This window comes from Malania oleifera, chromosome 2 (genome assembly GCF_029873635.1).
Source record: "Malania oleifera isolate guangnan ecotype guangnan chromosome 2, ASM2987363v1, whole genome shotgun sequence".
NCBI lineage: Eukaryota > Viridiplantae > Streptophyta > Magnoliopsida > Santalales > Ximeniaceae > Malania > Malania oleifera.
Genome location: NC_080418.1, coordinates 82021141 through 82045717, shown reverse-complemented (window position 1 = coordinate 82045717; position 24577 = coordinate 82021141). Strand labels below are relative to the sequence as shown.

At 35.3% G+C, this 24577-nt stretch overlaps 1 protein-coding gene across 1 annotated transcript in view; it reads right to left on the bottom strand.

The window, feature by feature from the left end:
• The window catches only part of LOC131148901 (uncharacterized), a 51102-nt gene that overhangs the window by 5056 nt on the left and 21469 nt on the right, over positions 1–24577 (bottom strand). Inside the window, exons 4-5 of the mRNA XM_058098864.1 lie at positions 18643–18757; positions 18358–18480 (exon numbers count right to left, since the gene is read on the bottom strand). Coding sequence (XP_057954847.1) covers positions 18358–18480; positions 18643–18757 — 238 coding nt within the window. The remainder of the gene's footprint in view (positions 1–18357; positions 18481–18642; positions 18758–24577) is intronic.

Below are 24577 nucleotides of genomic sequence, written 5' to 3'. Positions count from 1 at the left end.
CTGCGCTATGGAAAGATTGAAATCCTCGTTGGTACCAGGGGTATGCTGAAACTTATTGCATAAATTATTTTGAGATATTCTCTGATGCAGGACTGACGCCCAACAACTTAAATTCTCAATTCCAACCCCTCAAAACTAATATACAGGAGACCTTTTAAAGGCTTACAACCTTTGGAGAACAAGAAATCTAATTCAAGAAATCTGAAAAAAACTAAAATACTAGTTTCCTGAATAATAATACCCTAGAATCTTGCTTTCTAAATGATAATATGGTAGAATCTTGAAGAAATGACCCCAATAAAATTACCCTAAATAAAAAAAACGCATATACAATAAAATTAGGAAATTAAAAGAGATCTTGTTTGCCTACTGCATCATTCTTCCAGTCCAAAAGAATTGACCTCGGATTTTAAGAATTCAGAGGAGATGAAGAATAATGACCACAAATGAACACGAGGGGGACCAAGGCAATTAGTCAGCGTCAAAATGAAATAGGATTGTATGATGGAAGAGCTCTTGGAGTTGTGGTTGGCAAAGTTACCTGGACTGATGATTCAAGAGGGTGGGGTTCATGCTCTCCCAATATAGTTATTCTTTAGTATCAATAGTAGCTTCCTCAACTACCTCAACATGTTTGGGCATCGACTCCCAACACAATGGTTCTACAATTTGAGTAGCAACTTCAGCAACTACCTCTTCTTGCTCTACGACCTCTTCTTGAGTGGCCCTAGAAAGGAAGGATTCTCTTCTAATTCATAATGGTTAGGCTCAAAGAACGATACAAGGGTGTGAAGAATAGAATCAATCTTGTTCATCCTAGAATCCAACTTTTTAATGCCAATTCAAGCATCATGTTGTTGTTTTTTTTTTTTTTTTTTTTTCTCTTTTCTCAGCTTTCTGGCGAGTTTGATCTGGTCTTGATGAACGAATTCAATCCAGTCCGGTCTAAGTTAATAGGTTTGGTCTGACTGGGTGAGCCAGTTCAGTCTAATATATAAAGTTCATTATTGTTTGAGAGTACAGCGTCAGTGCATCTCTTCCCTTTAGTATGAATGAAGGGAAAGTCGTGCGTGTGTCCTAGGATTCACTCCATAGCTGATTGAAGTCGCTGGCAGTGATAGGGCCGCTGATGATGATAGCATGGATGAATGATGAAAACAGGGCTCCAATGGAGAATTATTAAGGATAGCTGAGGCTCTAACAAACTAAGGTGGAACTACTTTTTTCAGCAGGGATAAAGGATGGCAACTGGAGGGTGTTCAATTCCGACATAGTTGAATTCCTGCGAAGCTGCCGAAGAAAATAATGCAAACATGAGACAATGGAGGTTTGCTTTGTTGATGTTGGAAGCACTGAGAGCGAGGTCCCATTGTCCTTCTAGAGGTCGCAGGTGGGCATTAAGTCACTGTTTGGCCACAGCAATTCATTATTTTTTTTTTAAACAGCTGCAAATGAAAAAAGGGTTGAAGAGGAAGATTTAGAGATGCATAGTTGTGGTTGGTGACGAGGATGATCGAAGAGATGGAGCTGATGCAAAGTGATCTTAGTCTGAACCAAGGTCTTAAATTTTGATTTCGACATAAATTTGAAGCTCCAAAAGTACAGAAATTCCGATAGAAAATTCAACTTCGATATCAATTTCAATTTTGATTTGAAAAAATGATGGAAATTAGTAGTAAAGCATGGAATTCTTTTATGAAACTTTAGAAATGGTTAATAAACATAATAATGGAAGTTTTAGGACTAACATATTACAAATTAAATGCATCCATGTGGTGTATGAGGTGCAATAGTTGTAATATACCATGTGTCTTTTAACATATTAGTAATATAATTTGTATTAAACATATTCGTAATATAATATGTGCATTACACATATTCAACTAGTATAAATGAAACTCATGAATCAATTAAATATCATTTATAATACAAAATAAATTTAATTTATGCATGAACGGTGAAATAAAATGTTGTTGCAAGTTTAATTTTTCATCTAATTTAGAAAGAACTTGGAATAATCTTTTTTTTAATTAAAAAAAAAAGATAAATTAAGATAGAAAATTCACTTTGCCTCTAAATCTCACATTTGAGTTCTAAGGAAATTTCATTCTATAGTTAAAATTTTGACAAGTTTTGCTAGAATTTCAAGATTTCGGATGATTCGTTCAAATTTTGATGAAAATTATGCAAGATGGAAATCAACTGCCATTCGATTTCGAGGGAGATGGAAAGCGGAAATTTCAACAATTTCATGAAAATTTAAGACCATGGTCCAAACCACCAACCCTACAAGTTTGAGTTAAAAGTCGTAGACTACCCTGCCAAACACTGATAGCCATGGCAATTTGAGTTAGAATCATGAGGCCTGTCAAATAACACTAACAATGGATCAGAGTCTGCTCTGATGCCACTTGATGTAGGACCAATGTCCAACAACTTCAATTCTCAATTCCAGTCCCCTTAAAACTAATGGGTAGAAGACCTTTTATAGGGGCTTACAACAACTGGGGATTAACAAAACTAATTTAGAAACCTAAATAAACTGAAGTACTAGTTTTTTAAATAATAATGCCATAGAATCTTGCTTCCTAAATAAAAAATGTCCTAGAATCTTGAAAATATGACTGCAATGAAATTACCCTAAATAAAACTGAAAAGGAAGGTGTATTCCCAAGAGGGGAGGTGAATTGAGATTTTAAAAATTCTTTTTAATTTATTCTTGCTTAACTTATTTTAAGTTCAGCAACCACTCAAGCAAAGTTGCTTTTAATTACAAGTTCGGCGGAAAATTAACTTTGCAAAACCTTTATGAATGTATATACCAAGTTGAATATCTCATTCAACACCTCAACACAATCCAATCAACACAATAGATAAAGAATTCAGCAATGCTTTCAAAGTTTCAGCACTTTTGTAACTCAAAGTAGAGTTTGAGAATATATGTTTGCTGATAAGAAGCCTTGTATTTTTGTACCTATTTTCTCAATATGAAACACAATTCAAACTTTCAACACTCTTCCAAAAACTCAGACTTTAAATAAACTTTCAGTTAATAAGTCTTGGATGTTAAACACTCAACATACTCCCTTTATGGTTTCCGCAATTTTATTGATCAACCAATGTACTCCCTTTTGGTTTCCGCAATCCCAAAATCAAATTAATCCTTGGTTTATTTAATTTCCAATCCACATAGTTATTAAGAATAAAAAATTAAAATCCAACCATGCAGTTTATATGAACGGAAAATTAAATGAGAGTAGGGAAGAGAGTGAGATGAGAGTTTTTACGAGGTTCGGCTATACCCACCTACATCCTCACCTTAGCCTAAACCACCCAAGGATTCCACTATAACCACTCCTTTACGAGCAAGAGTAACCTTACCATCTGTCCTTCAAAAGGCTGGAGTTCGCCTCTCTAAACGATACCCCACGCTTGGTCCAACAACGATTCAAGAACTTGAATTGTCTACAAAACAAGAACAAGTTTTGGTGCACAAAGACACTCTCAACAAGAGCTAATTAGTACACCAATTAAGCACTAAATATACTTCAATTCAAAATAAGAATTGAAAGAATTTGAAGCCTTTAGAAGTATATCACCGTGAGCTTTCTTTCTAGATTGAAAGAATTCAAAGCAGGCTCAGAATTTTGTAAAAGATTCCCAACAAACCTCAGTAGAGAAATTCAGAAAGTAATTGCACAAGAGAGCTTTTGAGAGTATTGAGAGTTTTGAGAGCAAGAGAGCTTGATTGCTGTAATTGCTTGGTGTGTTTGAATTTTTAGCCTTGGGGGGTATTTATAGATGTTTAATCAAGAGTATTAGTGCTCGCCAAGTGACTTAGAGTGTTTCCCAAGTTTTTATAACGTTTAGAATTCAAAAAATCAAATTTGGAAACTTCCTATTATGTTTAAAATTTAAAATCTTGAGGAGTCAGTTGACTGGGAAATAGGAGTCAGTCACCCGGATCCATTTAAAACACTGAAAAATTCAAAGTCAGAACGAGTCAGTCGACTAGGAACACACGAGTCAGTCGCCTAGGTCCTCTCAGGTTGTTTCAAAATCATTTCAAATATTTGTCAGTCGACTGGGAAAACCTTGTCAGTCGCCTAGATAGACCAAACAATTGATTTTTCAATTTTGTTTCCAAATTCTTTTTGCTCTTTTGCTTTCCCCAAAATAATTTACAACTTTTGAAAAGTATCTTTTGGGGTTTTTCAAAACATGGTCTCTAAGTCAATGAGATTCCGAATGAGCTTCAAATTCAATCTAATCATCATTTGAATGAAGTACTTACATAGTGACTCTCTTAAGACTTTAAGACACATTCTAAGCTTGGAGTCTTTATGCTTGTCCTTTGTTTAGTCCATCTTGTCTTTGAGCTTCAAATCCTCTAAGCTTTTAGCAAATCCTCTTTGATATTCATGCTTTGATGATCTTCAAGCTTTCCTATCTTTTTCACGAAGACTTGTAATGAGCTTTGTATTCACTTGAAGTTGAGCTTTAATGACTTGAGTCCTGAAGTTTCATCACTTGTAACAAAACATGTTAAATGACCTTTTATTTGTTATCATCAAAACAAGATTAGTAAGCCATGTTAGGCCAACAATCTCCCACTTTTTGACGACGACAAATAAGGAGCAAAAGTGAGCGAACCTTGATAAGGCTCCCCTTTACAATGAGCATATTTTTAACAATGTCTTCATAATATAATAATCATTCAATAGTATCAACTTCAGATTTCATCATCAATATATTTCATATTTCATCATATATTTCAAGTCTGTTTAATATCTCAATTTTGTTCAATCCTTCTCCCCCTTTTGACATCAATCAAAAAGAGAAAAAAAATAAGAAGCAATCAAAAGTTCAAAGTAGACACAAAGTTATACACACAAAATGATATTCATAGAAAGCCAAAGGTGTACATAGTGTAATAGGCAACTTGAGATACATACCAAAAAACAACAAACTGAAATACAATCCGAAACATAAACAAACTGAATACATATATAAAGAGATAACAAAAACACCGATAGAGCACTGAAATTCATAGCATAAAAAGATCATCACGCATCAGTAGCTGCTGCATCATCATAATCACCAGCACTATCATCATTTCCTTCACCTTTCTCTTCCTCGGATTCCTCATCTGATGCATCATCACTCGGATAACATGAGGAACTAGCCTGATAATGTTCCAAATGGCTAAGTCATTGATCAATGGAGGAAATATGAGATTGAAGGGAGGAATGACTTTCTTGAAGAGATTGAAGTCCTAAGCGTACGTCACTACTAAAAGTGGAGAACTGATGATGGAATGGCATGAACCATGAAGGACCATCAGGCTGTGTTTCAAGTTGTTGTTCAGGAGGTGGAGCTTGCTCGGGGGCTGGCCTAGGTGGTCTTCTTCCTCTTAGAAACCAAACCTGGTCATGCTTCTCATATCCCATCTGTTTTAGAGTTGTAGAATTGAACAAATCATACCGAGTTCTTTTGATGAACAACTCATTCAGACTAATGATACTAAGATGAGAGAACAACATATTGAAAATGCCTCCATAAGGAAGAGTAACCCGATGAGCTTCCAACCTTGTCCACATCCATTTTAAAAGCAAACTGGACAAGTCAAGTTTCTTTCCTTTCAAAAGACACCACATGATGAAGCAATCTACATATGACATGTAATCATGTGATCTAACCTGAGGTGTGATGTTGTAGGTTATGATTATCTGAAGAATCTGAGCTTGAAGGTTCAGCTGAGTGTACTTGCGAGGAATTCTGAATTGTTCGGGTGCTTCTACCATAATCAAAGGTAAGAATTCCTCGGGTGTGAATCCTTGATCCATAATCCAAGTACGGGAAAATGCAGGACACTCAAAGTCACCTCGGCCAATATGAAGAATGGGGGCCAAGGTTTGAGGAGTCAAGGAAATTTTATGGCCTCTAACTTCGGTGGAAAGAACCGATTGATTTTGAGTCATGTTGGCATAGAAAATCTTAACAAGATTAGGTTATATAGACCCTTTGCTTGATAGACTACTAGATTTTTCCAACCTATTGCTCTGAACATCGGTAAAATCGTCTGTGAAGAAAGCGGTGACAATTATCTTACCAAGTATAGGATCAGCTGCACGAAGATGAAGACGATACCTTTGTTTGGCTTTGCGGAGTAACCAGCCATTGATCTAGGTTATCTTCTTCTTGGCCGGAGATAGAACCTCGATTGGCAGCCCGTTTGGTTCTCGACATATTTGCGAACGAATATTGGCAGAAACCCTAAAAATCCGAAATGGGTAGATGTGAGAAGATAATTTTTACTTGTTTGGAGGAAGGATTTTGGGTTTCAAATCAAGGGGAATGGAAGAGAAGGGTTATGAGTGAGTGGAGGAGCAGAGTCCGATTGACTGGAAAGAAGGAACTTAGGGTTTTCGCGCTAAAAATTTATAAACTCCGATGATTCAGTAGACTAGGTCTCATGAAGTCAGTCGCCTGACTGACTGAAAAATGAAATTCAGCAACCCAGACACTTGTTAGTCGACTGGGAATTCTGACTAAGTCACCTAACTCCCCATAATTTTCAATTTTTCTCCTTTTCCCTTCTTGTATTCTTTCTAAACCACTTTCCTATTGTGTAATAGACCAAGTTCTCTTCTAAATGATATAAATCTTTCTTCTGGAAGAGGTTTTGTGAAAATGTCTGCCCATTGGTCATTTGTATTTATAAAATCAAGCATTATATCCTCTTTTTGCACGTGATCTCTTAGGAAATGATGTCTTATGTCAATGTGTTTAGTTCTTGAGTGTGATATTGGATTTTTAGAAATGTTTATCGCACTTGTGTTATCACATATAATTGAAATAGCTGAATACTTTAAGTTAAAGTCTTTTAATTGTTGTTTCATGTACAATGTTTGTGCACAATAACTCCCTGTTGCTACATACTCAGCTTCAGCATTAGATAAAGTTAAGCAATTTTGTTTCTTTGAAAACAAAGATACTAGAGATCGTCCTAAAAGTGACAAGTCCCGCTTGTACTTTTTCTATCAATCTTACAACCTGCGTAATTGGCATCTAAATAACTAATCATTTCAAATCCAGTGTCCTTAGGATACCAAAGTCCTAAATCAATTGTTCCTATCAAATATCTTACGATTTTTTTCACAGCTATTTGATGAGATTCTTTAGGAGCGGATTGAAATCGTGCACACATACATACGCTAAACATTATATCCGGTCTACTAGCTGTCAAATATAATAGACTTCCTATCATACCTCTATATTATTTCATATCTATCGGTTTTCCTTTTTCATCCTTGTCAAGACTTATGGAGGTGCTCATGGGAGTTCATATGGGCTTACTACTTTCCATGTCAAATTTCTTAAGCATATCTTTTATATATTTAGATTGATTTATAAAAGTTTCATTCTTGGCTTGTTTAATTTGTAAACCTAGGAAGTAGTTTAATTCTCCCATCATGCTCATTTCAAATTATTCTTGCATACATTTAGCAAATTCCTTACATAGATCATTATTAGTTGCACCAAATATGATATCATCTACATAAATTTGAATTATTAGCATGTCTTCCTTCTTAGTTTTGATAAATAAGGTACCATCAACCTTTCCTCTAAAAAACCCTTTTTCTAGTAAGAATCCACTTAGTCTTTCATACCAAACCCTAGGGCTTGTTTCAAACTATATAAAGTCTTAGTTAACTTAAACACATAATCATGATTTTGAATGTCCTCAAAGGCCGGTGGTTGTGCTACATATACCTCTTTATTTATAAAACCATTTAAAAAAACACTTTTTACATCTATTTGATACAGTTTGAATTCCTTATGAGATGCATAAGCTAAAAGCATTTTTATTGCTTCCATTCTAACTACGGGAGCAAATGTCTCATCATAGTCTATTCATTCTTCTTGGTTGTATCTTTGAGTCACAAGTCTACCTTTATTTCTTACCACAATTCCATGTTCATCCTTTTTATTTCTAAAAACCCACTTAGTTCTAATGATTGAATGGTTATCCGGTTTGGGAACTAATTTTCATACTTTATTTCTTTCGAATATATTTAATCTTCTTGCATGGCTATTATCCATGAGTCATCACTTAGAGCTTCTTCAACATTCTTAGCTTCATCTTGGGATAAGAAAGCATAATGATTACATAAATTTTTCAAAGAAGATCTTGTAGTTACACCTCGTGATGGTTCTCCTATGATTTGATCTTTAGGATGATTTCTTACATATTTCCATTCTTTGGGTAATTCAGAATTTTCTGTAGCATCATTATTTGAATTTGATTCATTTTTCTCTTCTTTTGCTTCTATAATTTCAAGTCTTCTGGTTTTTTAGTAGTTTGAACTTCTTCAACATTTATTGTTTTATTGAAAGGATTTTCTTCATCAAATGTTACATGAATTGATTCCATAATTGTAAGAGTTCTTTTGTTATAGATTCTAAAAGTTTTACTCTTTAATACATATCCTAAGAATATACCTTCATTGGCTTTTGCATCAAATTTACCTAAATCATCTTTGTCATTTAATACAAAACATTTGCATCCAAAAACATGAAAGTAAGAAATGTTAGGCCTTCTACCTTTCCAAAGTTCATAGGGAGTTTTATTTAAATTTGATCTTATTGATACTCTATTTATCACATAGCATGCGGTATTTACTGCTTCAGCCCAAAAATATTTTGGTAGCTTACGTTCATTTAGCATCGTTCTTACCATTTCTTGAAAATTCAATTCTTTCTTTCAACAACTCCATTTTGTTGTGGAGTTCTAAGTGCTGAAAAATTATGATTGATTCCATATTCATTACAAAATTTTTCAACTTCTTTGTTGTTGAATTCTCTTCCTTGATCACTCCTTATATTTGAAACACTATATCCTTTTTCATTTTGAAGTTTCTTGCACAAATTTATTAACATGTTAAAAGCTTCATCCTTGGAGGCTAAAAATAGTACCCAGGTAAACCTGGAGTAGTCATCAACTATGACAAAGGCATATTGCTTACCTCCTATGCTTTTGGTTCTAGTAGGACCAAACAAATCTAAATGAATAAGTTCTAAGAGTCTACTAGTTGAGATATGTTTCTTCTTTTTAAAGCTTGTTTTAATTTGCTTCCCAAGTTGGCAAGCATCACAAATTTTATCTTTTATGAATTTTGTGCTTGGTAAACCTTTGACTAACTTCTGTCTAGATAAGTTTGATAATAGATCCATGCTTGCATGTCCTAGTCTTCTATGCCCAAGCCAACTGACTTCATTCATGGCAGCCAAGCATGTTACATCTTGAGAGATTAGATTTTCAAGGTTTATACAATATACATTATTGACTCTATAAGCTGTAAATAGAATTTCATGTTTTCTTGGATTTTGAACTATGCACTTATCTTGCTTAAAGACTATGTCAAACCCTATATCACTAAGTTGACTTATGCTTAAAAGATTATGCTTTAATCCATCCACTAAACAAAACATCATCAATTGTAAGTGAGGGTTCTTTATCTATTTTACCAATCTCGACGATTTTACCTTTAGTGTTGTCATCAAAGGTACATACCCTCCATCTTTTTGAACTAGGGTGGCGAATTTTGTTCTATCCCCAGTCATATGTCTTGAAGATCCGCTGTCCAAGTACCATTTTTCCTTTGATAGAGTGGTCCTAAAGCATACCTACAAGGAAGGATTCACGGTATTACTTTTGGAACCTAAACCTTCTTAATCCTTTTTAAGTCATCTCTATTTTTAGTGTTCACTTTCCATTCATTCTTGATTTTGACATACTTCTTTTTAAGTGGACAATTAAACTTTATGTGTCCCTTATTCCTACACAAGTAACAAGTAGTGTGTTCATGAATATTTGTAGAAGATGTACTAGCATAGTATTTTGCTTCTTTTACAAAGTATCCCATAAATAAGTTCCTCTTCTTTTTATTCTCTATTCCATTGTAATCAATTCCTTCTTTATTACTAATCATCCTTTGTTGTCCAACCATTTTTTCAAACTTATCTTTTCCTCTAGTAAAGTTGTAAATGATTTTATCTTTATCTTCAATTTTACTTTTAAGATTACTAATTTATAAGTCTCTTTTGCTTTCACCATTTACTTGTAGTTTTACCAACTCTTGAGACTTAATTTTCTTCGTTAGATCTTCAATATGAGATTCTTTTTCTTTTTCATCTATTTTAGAAGTTTCTAGCTGATTTTTAAGATTTTCATTTTGTTCTTTCAAGACTATATTCCTTTTATTCACTTTAATGAACCTATTGTGTAAGGCGAATAATTTAGCTTGAATTTCTTTGTATGAAGGCACACTATCACATGAATCATTACAAGACTCTCCACTAGATTCTTCCGATGAACTATAGTAAGAGTTTACCTCAGCATTGTGTGCCATGAAGCACATGTTGGCAACTTCTTGTTCACTTGATTCATTCTCCGATTCATTAGAGCTTGTAACATCTCATGTAACTTTCATTGCCTTCTTTTTCTTCTTCTTGTCTTTCTTCAGCTGTGGACAATCAGGTTTAATGTGTCCGACCTTTTTGCAGTTATAACACGTAGGTGGTTCATTCTTAGTTTCCTTTGTGTTTGTTTTTCCTTTGTCAATTTTTGTTCCTTTAAACTTCTGAGGGAATTTCCTATTCTTTCTGAAAAATTTTCCAAGTCTTTTAGTAATGAAGGCTAGTTCTTCATCATCTAATTCATTATCTTCGTCTTTACCACTAGAACTTTCTTTGGTAGCCTTGAGGGCTATTGATTTCTTATTTTATTATTGTTCTCTGAATTTCTTTCATTTATCGCCATCTCATATGTGAGAAGGGATCCGATCAACTCATCAAGGTAGGTATTTTTCAAGTGTCCTCCTGTGATTGCTGTGGCCTTAGGTTCCCATATCGGAGGAAGTCCTCTAAGGATTTTTCGAATCATTTCATATGTTGAGTAATTTTTCCCTAAATCATTTAAGGAGTTTATTATGTGAGTAAACCTAGTATACATGCTAGTGATAGTTTTATCTAGATTCATCTTAAAGGCCTTATGCTCACTTGTGAGCATATCTATTCTTCTATCTCTAACATCTATCTTTCCTTCATAGGTTGCCTCTAGCTTGTCCCAAATTTCTTTAGCTGACCTACATGTCATGACCCTATTAAACTCATTTACGTCTAATACACAATACAATGCATTCATGGCACTTGAATTAACTTGCAGCAGCTTAAAATCATTATTAGTCATGTCTTTTTCTTCTTTGGATGCTTCTTTACCATCAACTAATTTAGTAGGAATGTGGTCACCATGTGTGATAACTTTCCATGCCTTCCAATCCATGGTTTGTAGATAGATTCTCATTCTTTGTTTCCAAAACGTATAGTTTACACCATAGAAAATAGGAGGTCTAATTGAGGATTGTCCCTCACCAAAAGGGGATACACCTAGGTGTGCCATGGAGATCTTTATATAGCTTCCAATTAAGATTTGCTATAACCCCTCTCTGATACCAATTGAAAAGGAAGGTGTATTCCCAAGACGGGAGGTGAATTGGGATTTTAAAATTTTTATTTAATTTTATTTAATTTATTCTTGCTTAACTTATTTTAAGTTCTGCAACCATTCAAGCAAAGTTGTTTTTAATTACAAGTTTAGCGGAAAATTAACTTTGCAAAACCTTTATGAATGTATATACCAAGTTGAATATCTCATTCAACACCTCAACGCAATCCAATCAACACAATAGATAAAGAATTCAGCAATGCTTTCAAAGTTTCAGCATGCCCCTCTTCCTGCATCATTCTGGATGTGGACAGGTAAAGACATTAGTTCAGGAAACCAGGATTAAATTAGCAACTTGGAATATAGGGACACTTACGGGTAAAAGCATAGAAATTGTGGATACAATGATTAGAAGAAGAATTAATATAATTTGCCTTCAAGAAACTAAGTGGGTGGGGGAGAAAGCTAGAGAAATCGATAAATCGGGATTTAAACTTTGGTACACTGAAAAAGAAAAACATAAGAATGGGGTAGGCATTATTATAGACAAAAACTTAAAAGATAGCGTTGTGGATGTAATTAGAGTAAGGGATAGAATTATAAAAATCAAGATGGTATTAGGACGAGATAATAAATATCATTAGTGCTTATGCTCTTCAAGTTGACTTAGCAGAAAATCTTAAGAGACAATTTTGGGAAGATATAGATAGTATTATACAAGACATACTAGGGACTGAGAAAATATTTATAGGAGGAAATCTGAATGGACACGTTGGAAGAGATAATAAAAATTATGAGAGGATACATAGAGGATATAGATATGGAGACAAAAATGAGTCTAGGGAAATGATCTTAGACTTTGCTATGTCATATGATTTTAGTATAATGAAAACTTACTTTAAGAAGAGAGAAGAACACTTAAAAACCTTTAAAAGTAGACGAAATAGAAGTCAAATAGATTTTTTTTTAACTAGGAGGGTAGATCGTTTATCATGCAAGGATTGTAAAGTTATTTTAGGTGAAAGCCTAACCACACAACATAGAGTCTTAGTGTTAGATATATGTATTAGAAAAAGGAAGAAAAAAGATAAAATAAGCCAATGTAGGAGAACTAGATGGTGGAAACTAAAAGGGGAAAATATAATAAAATTTAAAGATAAAATGATCAAAGATGGGGATGGGACCATAAAGGATGGGATAGATACAAATACTCTTTGGAATATATTAGCTAGCTCTATTAAAAAGATAGCAAAAGAGATTTTAGGTGAATCAAAACGAAGATTCTCGAATAGCAAAGAGAGTTGGTGGTGGGATAAAGATGTACAAAAAATCATAAAGACAAAAGGAATTTGGTATAAAACGGGGCAAAAATGTAGAAACAAAGATAACATTGAAAAATATAAGGAGGCAAGAAAAGATGCAAAAAGGGTCGTTAGTGAAGCTAAATATAGATCATTTAATAGTTTGTATGATAGATTAGGTACAAAAGACGGGGAAAGAGATATATTTAAACTTGCTAAAACTAGAGAAAAAAAGATCAAGGACTTAGGAAATGTAAAATGTATAAAAAGTGAGGATGATATTGTCTTGGTTAAGGACGAAGATTTTAAAGAAAGATGGCAAAGTTACTTTAGTAAGTTGTTTAACGAAAACCAAATAGAAAGCTTAAACTTAGAATTGTCAAATGAAGAAAAGACTAAAAATATAAGATTTATTCCCAAAATTAGAGTTAACGAAGTTAAGTTTGCACTAAAAAAGATGAAAAATGAGAAAGCTATGGGACTAGATAATATCCCAATTGAAGTTTGGAAATGTTTGAGTGATAACGGAATTATATGGTTAACTAATTTATTTAATACAATTGTAAAAAGTAAGAAAATGCTAGATGAATGGAGGAAAAACACTTTAATACCTATATACAAAAATAAAGAAGATATTCAAAATTGTAATAACTATCGTGAAATTAAACTTATGAGTCATACGATGAAACTATGGGAAAGGGTAGTTGAACAAAAAGTAAGGTTAGAAACGAAGATCTCAGAAAAGAATGGGAGATCTACCACAGAAGCTATTTATCTTTTAAGAAGATTAATGGAAAAGTTTAGGGAAAAGAAGAGGGACTTGCATATGATATTTATTGACCTTGAGAAAGCATATGATAGAATACCTAGGGAAGTTTTATGGTGGGTTTTAAAAAAAAAAAAAAAAAAGGTGCATGTTGTAGCCTTGTAGGTATACTGATGTCTGATGTCATTAAGGATATGTACGATGGAGTAATGACTAGTGTAAGGACTATAGATGGAGAAATTAAAGAATTTTCAATTACCTTGTACATCAAGGATCTGCTTTGAGTCCTTATCTTTTTGCTTTAGTGATGGACCAATTGACTAAGAGTATTCAAAAGGAGGTTCCATGGTGTATGTTGTTTGCAGATGATATTGTATTAATTGATGAAACTAGGGACGGAGTAGAGGTTGAGTTAGAATTATGGAGAGAAGCTTTGGAATCTAGAGACTTTAGGATAAGTGGAAATAAAACAGAATACATGAAATGTAATTTTAGTAATGATAGGAGGAATATTGGAGACAAAGTTAAACTTGATGAAGAAGAAATAAATAGCACTTGTAGATTTCGATTCCTCGGATCTATTATGCAAGCTAAAAGAGAAATTGAAGATGATGTAATGCATAGAGTTAAAGCAGGTTGGGTAAAATGGAGAAGAGCTTCAAGTGTGCTATGTGATCAGAGAATACCCTTAAAATTGAAAGGGAAGTTGTATAGGACAACTATAAGACCAGCTATGCTATATGGGTCGGACTGTTGGGGGACGAAGAAACATAATATCCAAAAAGTAAAAGTTGCCGAGATGAGAATGCTTCGATGGATGAGTGGTATAACATTGAAAGATAAATTAAGGAATGAACATATTCGTGGTAAGTTAGGTGTAGCTCCTATAGAAGATAAGATAAGGGAGGGACAACTCAGATGGTATGGACACTTGCAACGTAAGCCACATAGTGCACCTGTGAGGAAGAGTGACTTAGTTAATGTGGGGGCAGTAGAAGGGATAAGGGCAGACCTAAAATAATTTGGGAGGAGATGGTAAGGATTTAATATCCTTGAATCTATCAAAAGAAATGGTCCATGATCGCATAATTTGTGGAAAATGATTTATATAGCTGACCCCACTTAGTGGGACTAAGGCTTGGTTTTCTTGTTGTTGTTGTTGTTTCAAAGTTTCAGCACTTTTGTGACTCAAACTAGAGTTTGAGAATATATGTTTGCTGATAAGAAGCCTTGTATTTGTGTGCTATTTTCTCAATATGAAACACAATTCAAACTTTCAACACTCTTCCAAAAACTCAGACTTTAAATAAACTTTCAGTTAATAAGTCTTGGGTGTTAACCAATCAACGTACTCTCTTTATGGTTTTTGCAATTTTATTGATCAACCAACGTACTCCCTTTCGGTTTCCGCAATCCCAAAATCAAATTAATCCTTAGTTTATTTAATTTCCAATCCACGTAGTTATTAAGAATAAAAAATTAAAATCCAACCACGCAATTTATATGAACGGAAAATTAAATGAGAGTAGGGAAGAGAGTGAGAACAGAGTTTTAACGAGGTTCGGCTATACCCGCCTACGTCCTCACCTTAGGCTAAACCACCAAAGGATTCCACTATAACCACTCCTTTACGGGCAGGAGTAACCTTCTCTCCTTCAAAAGGCTGGAGTTCGCCTCTCTAAACGATACCCCACGCTTGGTCCAACAACGATTCAAGAACCTGAACTGTTTACAAAACAAGAACAAGTTTTGGTGCACAAAGACACTCTCAACAAGAGCTAATTAGTACAACAATTAAGCACTAAATATACTTCAATTCAAAATAACAAATGAAAGAATTTGAAGCCTTTAGAAGTATATCACTATTAGCTTTCTTTTTAGATTGAAAGAATTCAAAGTAGGCTCAGAATTTTCTAAAAGATTCCCAACAAACCTCAGTAGAGAAATTCAGAAAGTAAATGCACGAGAGCTTTTGAGAGTATTGAGAGTTTTGAGAGCAAGAAAACTTGATTGCTGTAATTGCTTGGTGTGTTTGAATCCTTAGCCTTGGGGGGGGGGGGTATTTATTGATGTTTAATCAAGAGTATTTCATGCTCCCCAAGGGACTTGGAGTGTTTCCCAAGTTTTTATAACGTTTAGAATTCAAAAAATAAAATTTGGAAACTTCCCGTTATGTTTAAAATTTAAAATCTCGAAGAGTTAGTTGACTGGGAAATAGGAGTCAGTCGCCTAGATCCATTTAAAACACTGAAATTTTCAAAGTCAGAACGAGTCAGTCAACTGAGGACACACGAGTCAGTCGCCTGGGTCCTCTCGGGTTGTTTCAAAATCAGTTCAAATATTTGTCAGTCAACTGGGAAAACCTTGTCAGTTGCCTAGATAGACCAAACAACTGATTTTTCAATTTTGTTTCCAAATTATTTTTGCTCTTTTGTTTTCCCCAAAATAATTTAAGACTTTTGAAAAGTATTTTTCGGGGTTTTTCAAAACATGGTCTCTAAGACAATGAGATTCCTAATGAGCTTCAAATTCAATCTAATCATCATTTGAATGAAGTACTTACATAGAGACTCTCTTAAGACTTTAAGACACATTCTAAGCTTGGAGTCTTTATGCTTGTCCTTTGTCTAGTCCATCTTGTCTTTGAGCTTCAAATTCTTTAAGCTTTTAGCAATTCCTCTTTGATACTAATGCTCTTATGATCTTCAAGCTTTCATATCTTTTTCACGGAGACTTGTAATGAGCTTTGTATTCATTTGAATTTGAGCTTTAATGACTTGATTCCTAAAGTTTCATCACTTGTAACAAAACATGTTTAATAACCTTTTATTTGTTATCATCAAAACAAGATTAGTAAGCCATTTTAGGCCAACAAAAACAAACGAAAATACAATGCAAATTAGAAAATTAAAATAGATCTTGTTTGCAACATTCTTCCTTGAAGCTCGTTCAATTTGTTCAAGTCCTAATTTCTTTGGAAATTAATTTTTTTTCTTTGCCAATTAGATGTTAAAAATGCATCCACTTATGGACCAGGAAAAACATGCATAAGTTTATAAGCTGCACAAGAATTCTTTTTTTTTTTTTTTTTAATTGGGCAATCTTACAAAGCCTAGTTTGACAAGTTCAGCAAATTAGTTTCTGAATTTGATCTTATATGGTGCAGTCCTAATCAGTTTATCTTTGTCAAGAGGAAGAATATAGGTGTTGTGCTCCTAATGGTTTATGTGGATGATATTATCTTCATGGACAAGGGTTTTAGAGGACTGCAACAGCGAAGTGTTGGCTTCGGACACAGTTCCAAATTAAAGAACTATGAACTCTTCAATATTTCCCAGATATTGAAGTAGTCAGATGCAATAAAGGCGTAAATTTGTCTCAAAGAAGGAATGTAACAAAGGGTCAAAATTTTCTCAAAGGATGCATACACTAGACTTGCTAATATATTGTGAGCTAAACAGCTAATTTTACCATGGGCCTGTATATGAAACTATCCAAGAATGATGGACCAGATTTTGAAAACAAGCAGTGCTACAAGAACTTAGTTAAGAAGCCAATACACCAGTCTGCACTAGCGCTAAGACATCCTTTTTTCATATGGATCATTTATTTTATTTTATGGAGAATCCTAAGTAGGCATGCTAGGATCAAAAGAATTTTGATACTGTGGGTTACTCTGATGTAGATTAGCTATTTTGGCTTAAGATCAGAGGTTTACTACCAAGTACCATACCTTTGTGGGTGGTAATGTTGTCACTTTGCATGGCAAGAAACAAACTACCAGAGCAAGATCTAATGCTGAAGCAGAGGGCAGAACACAACAAAATATATTTTCATTTTTTGAGAAATATTGCGATGAATAAGATTGTGGCCTCTCTCCATCTGTAAGGTCTTGAGATCAATTATCAATTAGGACTTAGGAGATCTACAAAGACATGTTCCACAACCATTTTTTGTCATTTTTGTACAAGCTCATATTGTTTGATACATACATCCAACGGGTGTCACAGGTCTAGGGTGGAGGTTCTCATTGTCATTATAGTAAGAAGAGGAATTTCTGTCATGAGTAGAACATAGATAACAGTGCAACTAGACTGTAGGGACCATTCCATTCTGGTCAAGGATCCTCTCCTTTTTTTCTATTTCTTGACCTAACCTTAATCTTCTCATTCTTCGGCTAATACATTCAGGTTTCTCAGGTCTACAATGCCCTAAATTCTTAATAATCAAATAGTCGGTCATTTTAATTTCATGCTACACACAAGTTAGGTTTTTCAAGTCATCTGCAGATACTGGTAATAATATGACAACTCAAAACTCTAGATAACTTTTTTTTGGGTAAGAGACTATGTTCCGGAGTAACAAATTAACAGAAAATCCATAGAAAATTCTAATTCAGCGAAGAAATAAAGGTAATAAATGGTGAAAAATATGGCTTTGAGATGCAACTCAACTGAAAGCATATAACAAGAATGTTAACTTATGAGTTCCATAAGCCACATTAGGTTATCATATCATATACCTTCTGATCATTTACAGTCATTAAAAAAGACATTGATCAGGTATCAAGCAATCTTCCTATGGCAATCTACAACCAATATCATCTAGTAATGAAAGACTATCAAGGAATGCAAGTGAAAAGGCTTGGAATACAAGAAAGAGGTTTAATCATGTTGACGAGCTAAATTGTCAATGAGGTTGCCCCAAGTCAACTAAATGAGTGAGGGAAGCGGGAAAAAGAAGCCTTTAGGGGTAAAAGATTATGAGAGTTTTCATTTTACCTCCCTGCAATACACACAAATTTCAATTCTTGAGTACAAACGGCCTTCGTGCAATGCTTTGCAACATAATCCAAGAGGCCTCTTGTTTGATCAATAACTCCAGACGAGCCTTTTGGAGGTGGTCTGCAGAAAAACATAGCTGATGGCATCATCATGCTGAAATACAAGTTAGCATCCTGAGAATTAAAAATTTTCTAGAAAAAATCATGGACAAAGATGCAGTTTGTGCAGAATTAAAAAATGTGACAAAATATTAGAAAAAAATATAGTAGTAAGCATGCATACTGGTGTGGGGATCCAAGAGTCAATAACAAGGAAATATGAGAAAAACCAAATTCTTCCATGTAGACACGAGCAAGCCATCCTCCAGCAGAGTGTCCAATTAAGGATATAGTCCCACCTAAAATAAAATAGCATCAAGGGTTTTAGTTACTAAAATAATAAGCATTAGAGCTGCTCCTTACAGAGTATTCATACAAAAATAAAAGACAAGGAAGAAGAGAAATTCTACAAAACAAAAGGAACTAACTACAATTATGCACTTGGGTTTTTTCTCTTTATTGACGTTGTAGGTTTATAATAAAAAAAAACACAAAAAGCAACATTTGCATAGGATATGAATAGAGAGCCAAAAAAGTGATGCTTGAGAAGGAATCAAAAGAGATTATTAAACTAGAAGAGATATCTTGGAGACAGAAATCCAGAGCTTTATGGCTCAAGGAGAGGGAACATAATACAAAATTCTTTCATCGGACATCAAACGCTCATCGTAGAAGTAACACCTTATCTAGCATTGAAATTGGGGAAATCACCTTAACTAGGGAAGAGGATTTTAGGAAAAGTATTTGTAATTTCTATAAAGACCTCTACATAGAACCTGAGACTTGAAGACTTACAAACCCTAGCCGTCAACCCTAGCCGCCGCCAACCCTAGCCGCTGTCAACCCTAGCCGTAAATCCCAATCTGGTCGCCCCTCCCTCACTTGGCTTCATCTTCGTCGTCAACCCTAACCTGCCCCCTCACCGTCGCCGTCTGCCACTCACCGTTGCCGTCGTCGGAAGAGACGCCTCAGTCCTCTCCGCCGTCAGTCCAGTCTGGTAGTCCCTCCCTAGTTTGGCCTCATCATTGCCCTCATCGCTGCCCTCACCGCCATCATCTGAGGGCAGTGTTTTGTTCATCTTCGTCATCAACCCTAATCTGCTACCATCGACGTCCCTCACCGTCGCCGGCTGCCACTCACTGTCGCCGTCGTTAGAAGAGACGGCCTCAGTCCTCTCCGCCATCAGCCCGGTCTGGTCGCCCCTCCTTGGTTTGGTCTCACCGTTGCCCTCATCGCTGCTCTCACCGCCATCGTCAGAGGGCGGTGTTTTGTTCAGAGTTCTAGTTTTTTTTAACGAGTCGTTGCTACTTTCTTGGGTTGCCCATGGTAGTGCCCGTTCCACCAGTGACTCCCTTATCGGTGGGGACCTTTGAACCTGGAGATACCAGCAAAAAGACATATTCTCATATGGTAACAAACACGGTGGTGCCTACTTTCAAAATGCCAATGCGTTATCCTGTGGATATTAATGGAGAGAAGGGCTTCATTTGTACAGAGATGGAAGGAATTCAGGTTTGCTTTGGTACTGAAATTTACATGCTCTCGGCCCTCAATAGATGTCATCAGAATTGCAGTGGTTAAAACCCGAGGGTTATTGCAAACTCCAATGGTTAGTTTCATGGACAATCACCATGTTCTTGTATAGTTGAAATCTGAGAGGGACTTTGTGCATGCATGGGCCCATGAGGGAAGAGTAATAGATGGGTGTTCGTTTTGGTTGTTTCACTAGACAAAAGACTTTGACCTGGAAAATAAGTCTCCTTTGGCACCCCAATGGATGTTCCTACCTGGCTTACCGATCGATATGTATCGCCCGGATTGTCTTTAAATCCTAGCATCCATATTTGATTGATTTTTAGGAGTTGATAATGCGACATTGAACAGGACTAGAATGTCCGGTGCACAAATATGTGTAGAGATTGACCTTCAAGAGGAACCGGTACAAGGATTCCCCATTGTTGTTTCAAATAATAAAGTGATTTGGCAGGATGCACAATATGAGAAGCATGGTTTCTATTGTTCCAAATGTTGCCATCAAGGACATACAAAGATAGTTTGCAGAGCTGGAGAAAATAAGGGCAGGAGGGATAAAGAGAATGTTACACAACAGGAGGATGGCAATACTGAGGAAGCGGGATTAAGGAATGAGAATTGTGTTCCTGATGCATAGGATAAAAGGACTAATGAGACACAAGTGGAGGCAGCTACTCTGGTGAATGAGGAGAATTACGTGGATTTAGAGGAAGACCAAGCCTTGATTTGTGCACATGTGGAGGAGGAGATGATGGGAGTGGATGAGAACGTGGTGGGGCAAGGTGGTGCAGGGGGGGACATGGAGGTAGTATCTGAAGTTTTAGAATTAGACTGTGTTCAACCCCCAAAGTTAGATGGGACATCTTCGCCTACTTATGCATCAGACCATGATACTGATAGACCTATACAACCACTAAGTAAGAACAAACATTATGATTCTGATTGTGATTTACAGGTTTCTTTGGCAACATTGAAGGACCAGCTAGGACAAAGTGTGCGTCATTCTCAGCGGGTTCTTATCCGCCCCTCAAAATCTAATCTATGATTGACACAATGCTAGTGTGGAATGTAAGAGGTTTGGGAAGATCAAGAAGGAGGTTGAAAGATTTAGTTACACGTCACCGAGTTGCTATTGTAGCTATTGCTAAGCCATTCTTGGAGAATACCTAGATGTCCTAGCAAGCTAACCAGATACTGCTGCAGTAATGGCGATGTGGGAGGTAAGTTGTGGGTATTTGGGAGAGAAGACTTAAATTTTGAGACAATTTGTATGAATAATCAAATGATTTCTGGCTGGTTACTTTTAGATAACAAGAAATTTTTTATATCTTTCATTTATGTGAAGTGCACTCAGAATGAACGCAGGGAGTTGTGGCAAGCTTTGGAGGATTTACAACCTAAGGATCACCCTTGGATTGTGGCGGGGGATTTTAACGTGATTAGAGAGGATGGGGAGAGGATTAGAGGTAATCAAATGGAACCATGGATGAGTTCAATTCTTGCTTGGATAACTGTGGACTCATGGAAATGTCTTTTAGCAGGAGGAGGTTCTCATGGTGTAATGGACATGAAGGTCGCTCTCGCAGCTGGGCAAGGCTTGATAGAGCGGTTATGAATACGATTTTCCCTAATACTTTCCCTAATGCTCATTTGGAGTATCTAATGAGGAAGACGTCGGATCACAGTCCTATGGTTATCAATTTTGACAAATTGGAGATGAGGTATGGCCCGTCACCTTTTCGTTTTTAAAATATGTGGTGTTCACATGATTCTTTTAGTGATTGTGTAACGAAAGCGTGGGTTGAGCCGGTATATGCATAGGGTCTTTTGAAGCTTGCGGCTAAACTGAAAAAAACAAAGATAGCTCTTAGAGCATGGAATATACAGGTTTTTGGGCGTGTATATCAGAATATTAAAGAGCTTGAGGAACGTTTGGAGGTCCTAGAAAATCCAATGCTATGTGATTCTAACCCAAGCATTGAAACGGAATTTCTTCTCACCAACCTAGAATTGGAATTATGGGAACAAATAGAGGAGACTAGATTGGCACAACAAGCAAAAAAATCTTGGCTTAAAGAAGGGGACCATGGTTTTAAATAAAGGTTGTGACCATTGCGTAACGCCATTACATAACGGTTTTTTGGGTTACCGATACCGTTACACACCGCAAAATTGGTGGGAAGAAAAATCACACCGTAGCGGCCGTTACGGGCCGCGACCATTACGTAACTACTACAGGACTATTACACCAAAAAATATTTTATTTTTTACTTTTACTTCTCACTTTTTCCCTCTCTCTCATGTCATTCTCAATATACCTAGTGGCAAGCATGGTCTTAAATTTCCACGAAATTGTTGAAATTTCTGTCGAAATTTCCGATTTCCGTCACCCTCGAAATCAAAATGGTAGTTGATTTGTCTTGCATAATTTTTGTCAAAATCTCAACAAATCATTCGAAATTTATCGAAACCTCGAAATTTTAGCGAAATTTGTCGAAATTTTAACTATACAATGAAATTTTGTTGAAATTCAAACGAGAGATTCAAGAGTGAAGTGAAATTTCTCTTTTAATTTATTTTATTGAAACAAAAGGTTAACACAAGTGCTTTTAAAATTATATGAAAAAATAAACTTATAGTAATATTTTATTTGACCATTCATGTCTAAATTATCAATATTTGTATAATAAATAATATTTAAATGTATTATGAATTTCATTTGCATTAACTGAATCTGTTTAATGTACATTATCTTACAAACATGTTTGTTACACATACTATTTTACAACTTTTCCACCCTATACAAAACATAGATGTATTTAATTTGTAATATATTAGTCTTAAAACTTATATTATTATATTTGTTAACCATTTCTAAAGTTTCACAAAGACTTCCATGCTTTACTACTAGTTTCCGTTATTTTTTCAAATCGAAATTGACATCAAATTCGAAATTTCCGCCGAAATTTCCGTTCTTTTGGAGCTTCAAAATTTGAGTTGAAATCGAAATTTAAGACCTTGGTGGCAAAAGGGGGAAAAGATTATAATGAGGATGATAATGATACAAAATTTACTATTTCTTTAAATACTAACAATAGATGCATTAATTAACAATTTGAAAATACTAACTTGTTAGGAAAATATTTTATTTTGATAATATTAGTAATGTGATATTTATGTTCTATATTTTTCAACTTCAATCTTCTTTCTTTTCTAGCTATTTTATATTTGTAGTATTTGAATGTCTTATGTGTCTAATAGATTAATGGAGTGTATAATGTATTTTGTTTTATTAATTAATTTAGCGCGCACAGGAATTTGTTACAAATAAGAACAATGAGAAGTATAAATATGCACACACACGTAATTTTTCTATCAATGGTGGTTTAAAAGAAATGTAAACTTGTTGCCATTACCAAATAACTTAGTTACATGAACTAAAGGATCCAAAATACACTAAAACTCTTTCTAAGAAGGGCCAAAAGCTTAAAACATGCAAATACGCTAATATCCACAAGGTTGTGTGTGCTTGAAAAAAATTCACGGCCATTACACCCGCTTCCTGTTATGTAACATCCGCTAATCCCGCTTCCTGTTACACCCATTATCATTATGTTACGCTACCCACTACCGCAATTTAAAACCATGAAGGGGACCAAAATTCAAAAAATTTTCATGTGGTGGTAAAGGAAAGAAGGAAGAATTCCGTGATTTCTAACATGAATCTTGCAGATAGGAGTGTGTTAAACTCACCAGAGAGCATTCATTTAGCGGCAACTCTTACTTCCAGGATTTTTTAACAGAAACAAGAACTCATGAAGTGACCGAGTTATCAACCATTCTAGAGAAGGTTATTACTGAAGCGGAAAATGAGCTTCTTTGTCAAGATCCTTCAGAGGAAGAGGTAAAAACTGCACTTTTTTTCCATTCCTAAAAATAGTAGCCCAAGTCCTGATATTTTCGGCTCAGCTTTTTATATTTCATGTTGGGATGTGATTAAAGAAGACTTATTAGAGGCTACAACAGATTTCTTTAATGGCACTAATCTACCAAGGTTTTATTCTTCATCGTATATAGTGCTTATCCCGAAGGTGCAGGATCCAAAAAGTTTTGATAAGTTCTGCCCCATTAGCCTTTGTTTTGCTGCTTACAAGATTTTTTCTAAGATTATTGTACAGTGCATAAATGGTTTACTTACCCGGACAATATCGCCAGCGCAAGGGGCGTTTATTCAAGGCCGAAGTATATTTGAAAATATTACTCTTGCTCAAGAGATGGTGCACTCCTTGAACAAAAAAAATGTAGGTAGTAATATTATGGTGAAAATTGATATGGCAAAGGCATATGACCGGGTCAACTGGATTTTTTGCTTCGGGTGTTAGAGGGATTTGGTTTCTGTTCAAATTTTTGTAAGTTGGTGGCTGAATGTATTCGGGCTCCTTGGTTTTCTGATGAATGGCTCTTACAAAGGATTCTTCAAACCTACCAAAGGTCTAAGGTAGGGAGGCCCGTTATTGCCTTTTCTATTTATTGTCATGGTGGAGGTTTTATCTCAATTGCTGCAGAAAAACTTTGAGGAGGGGCAT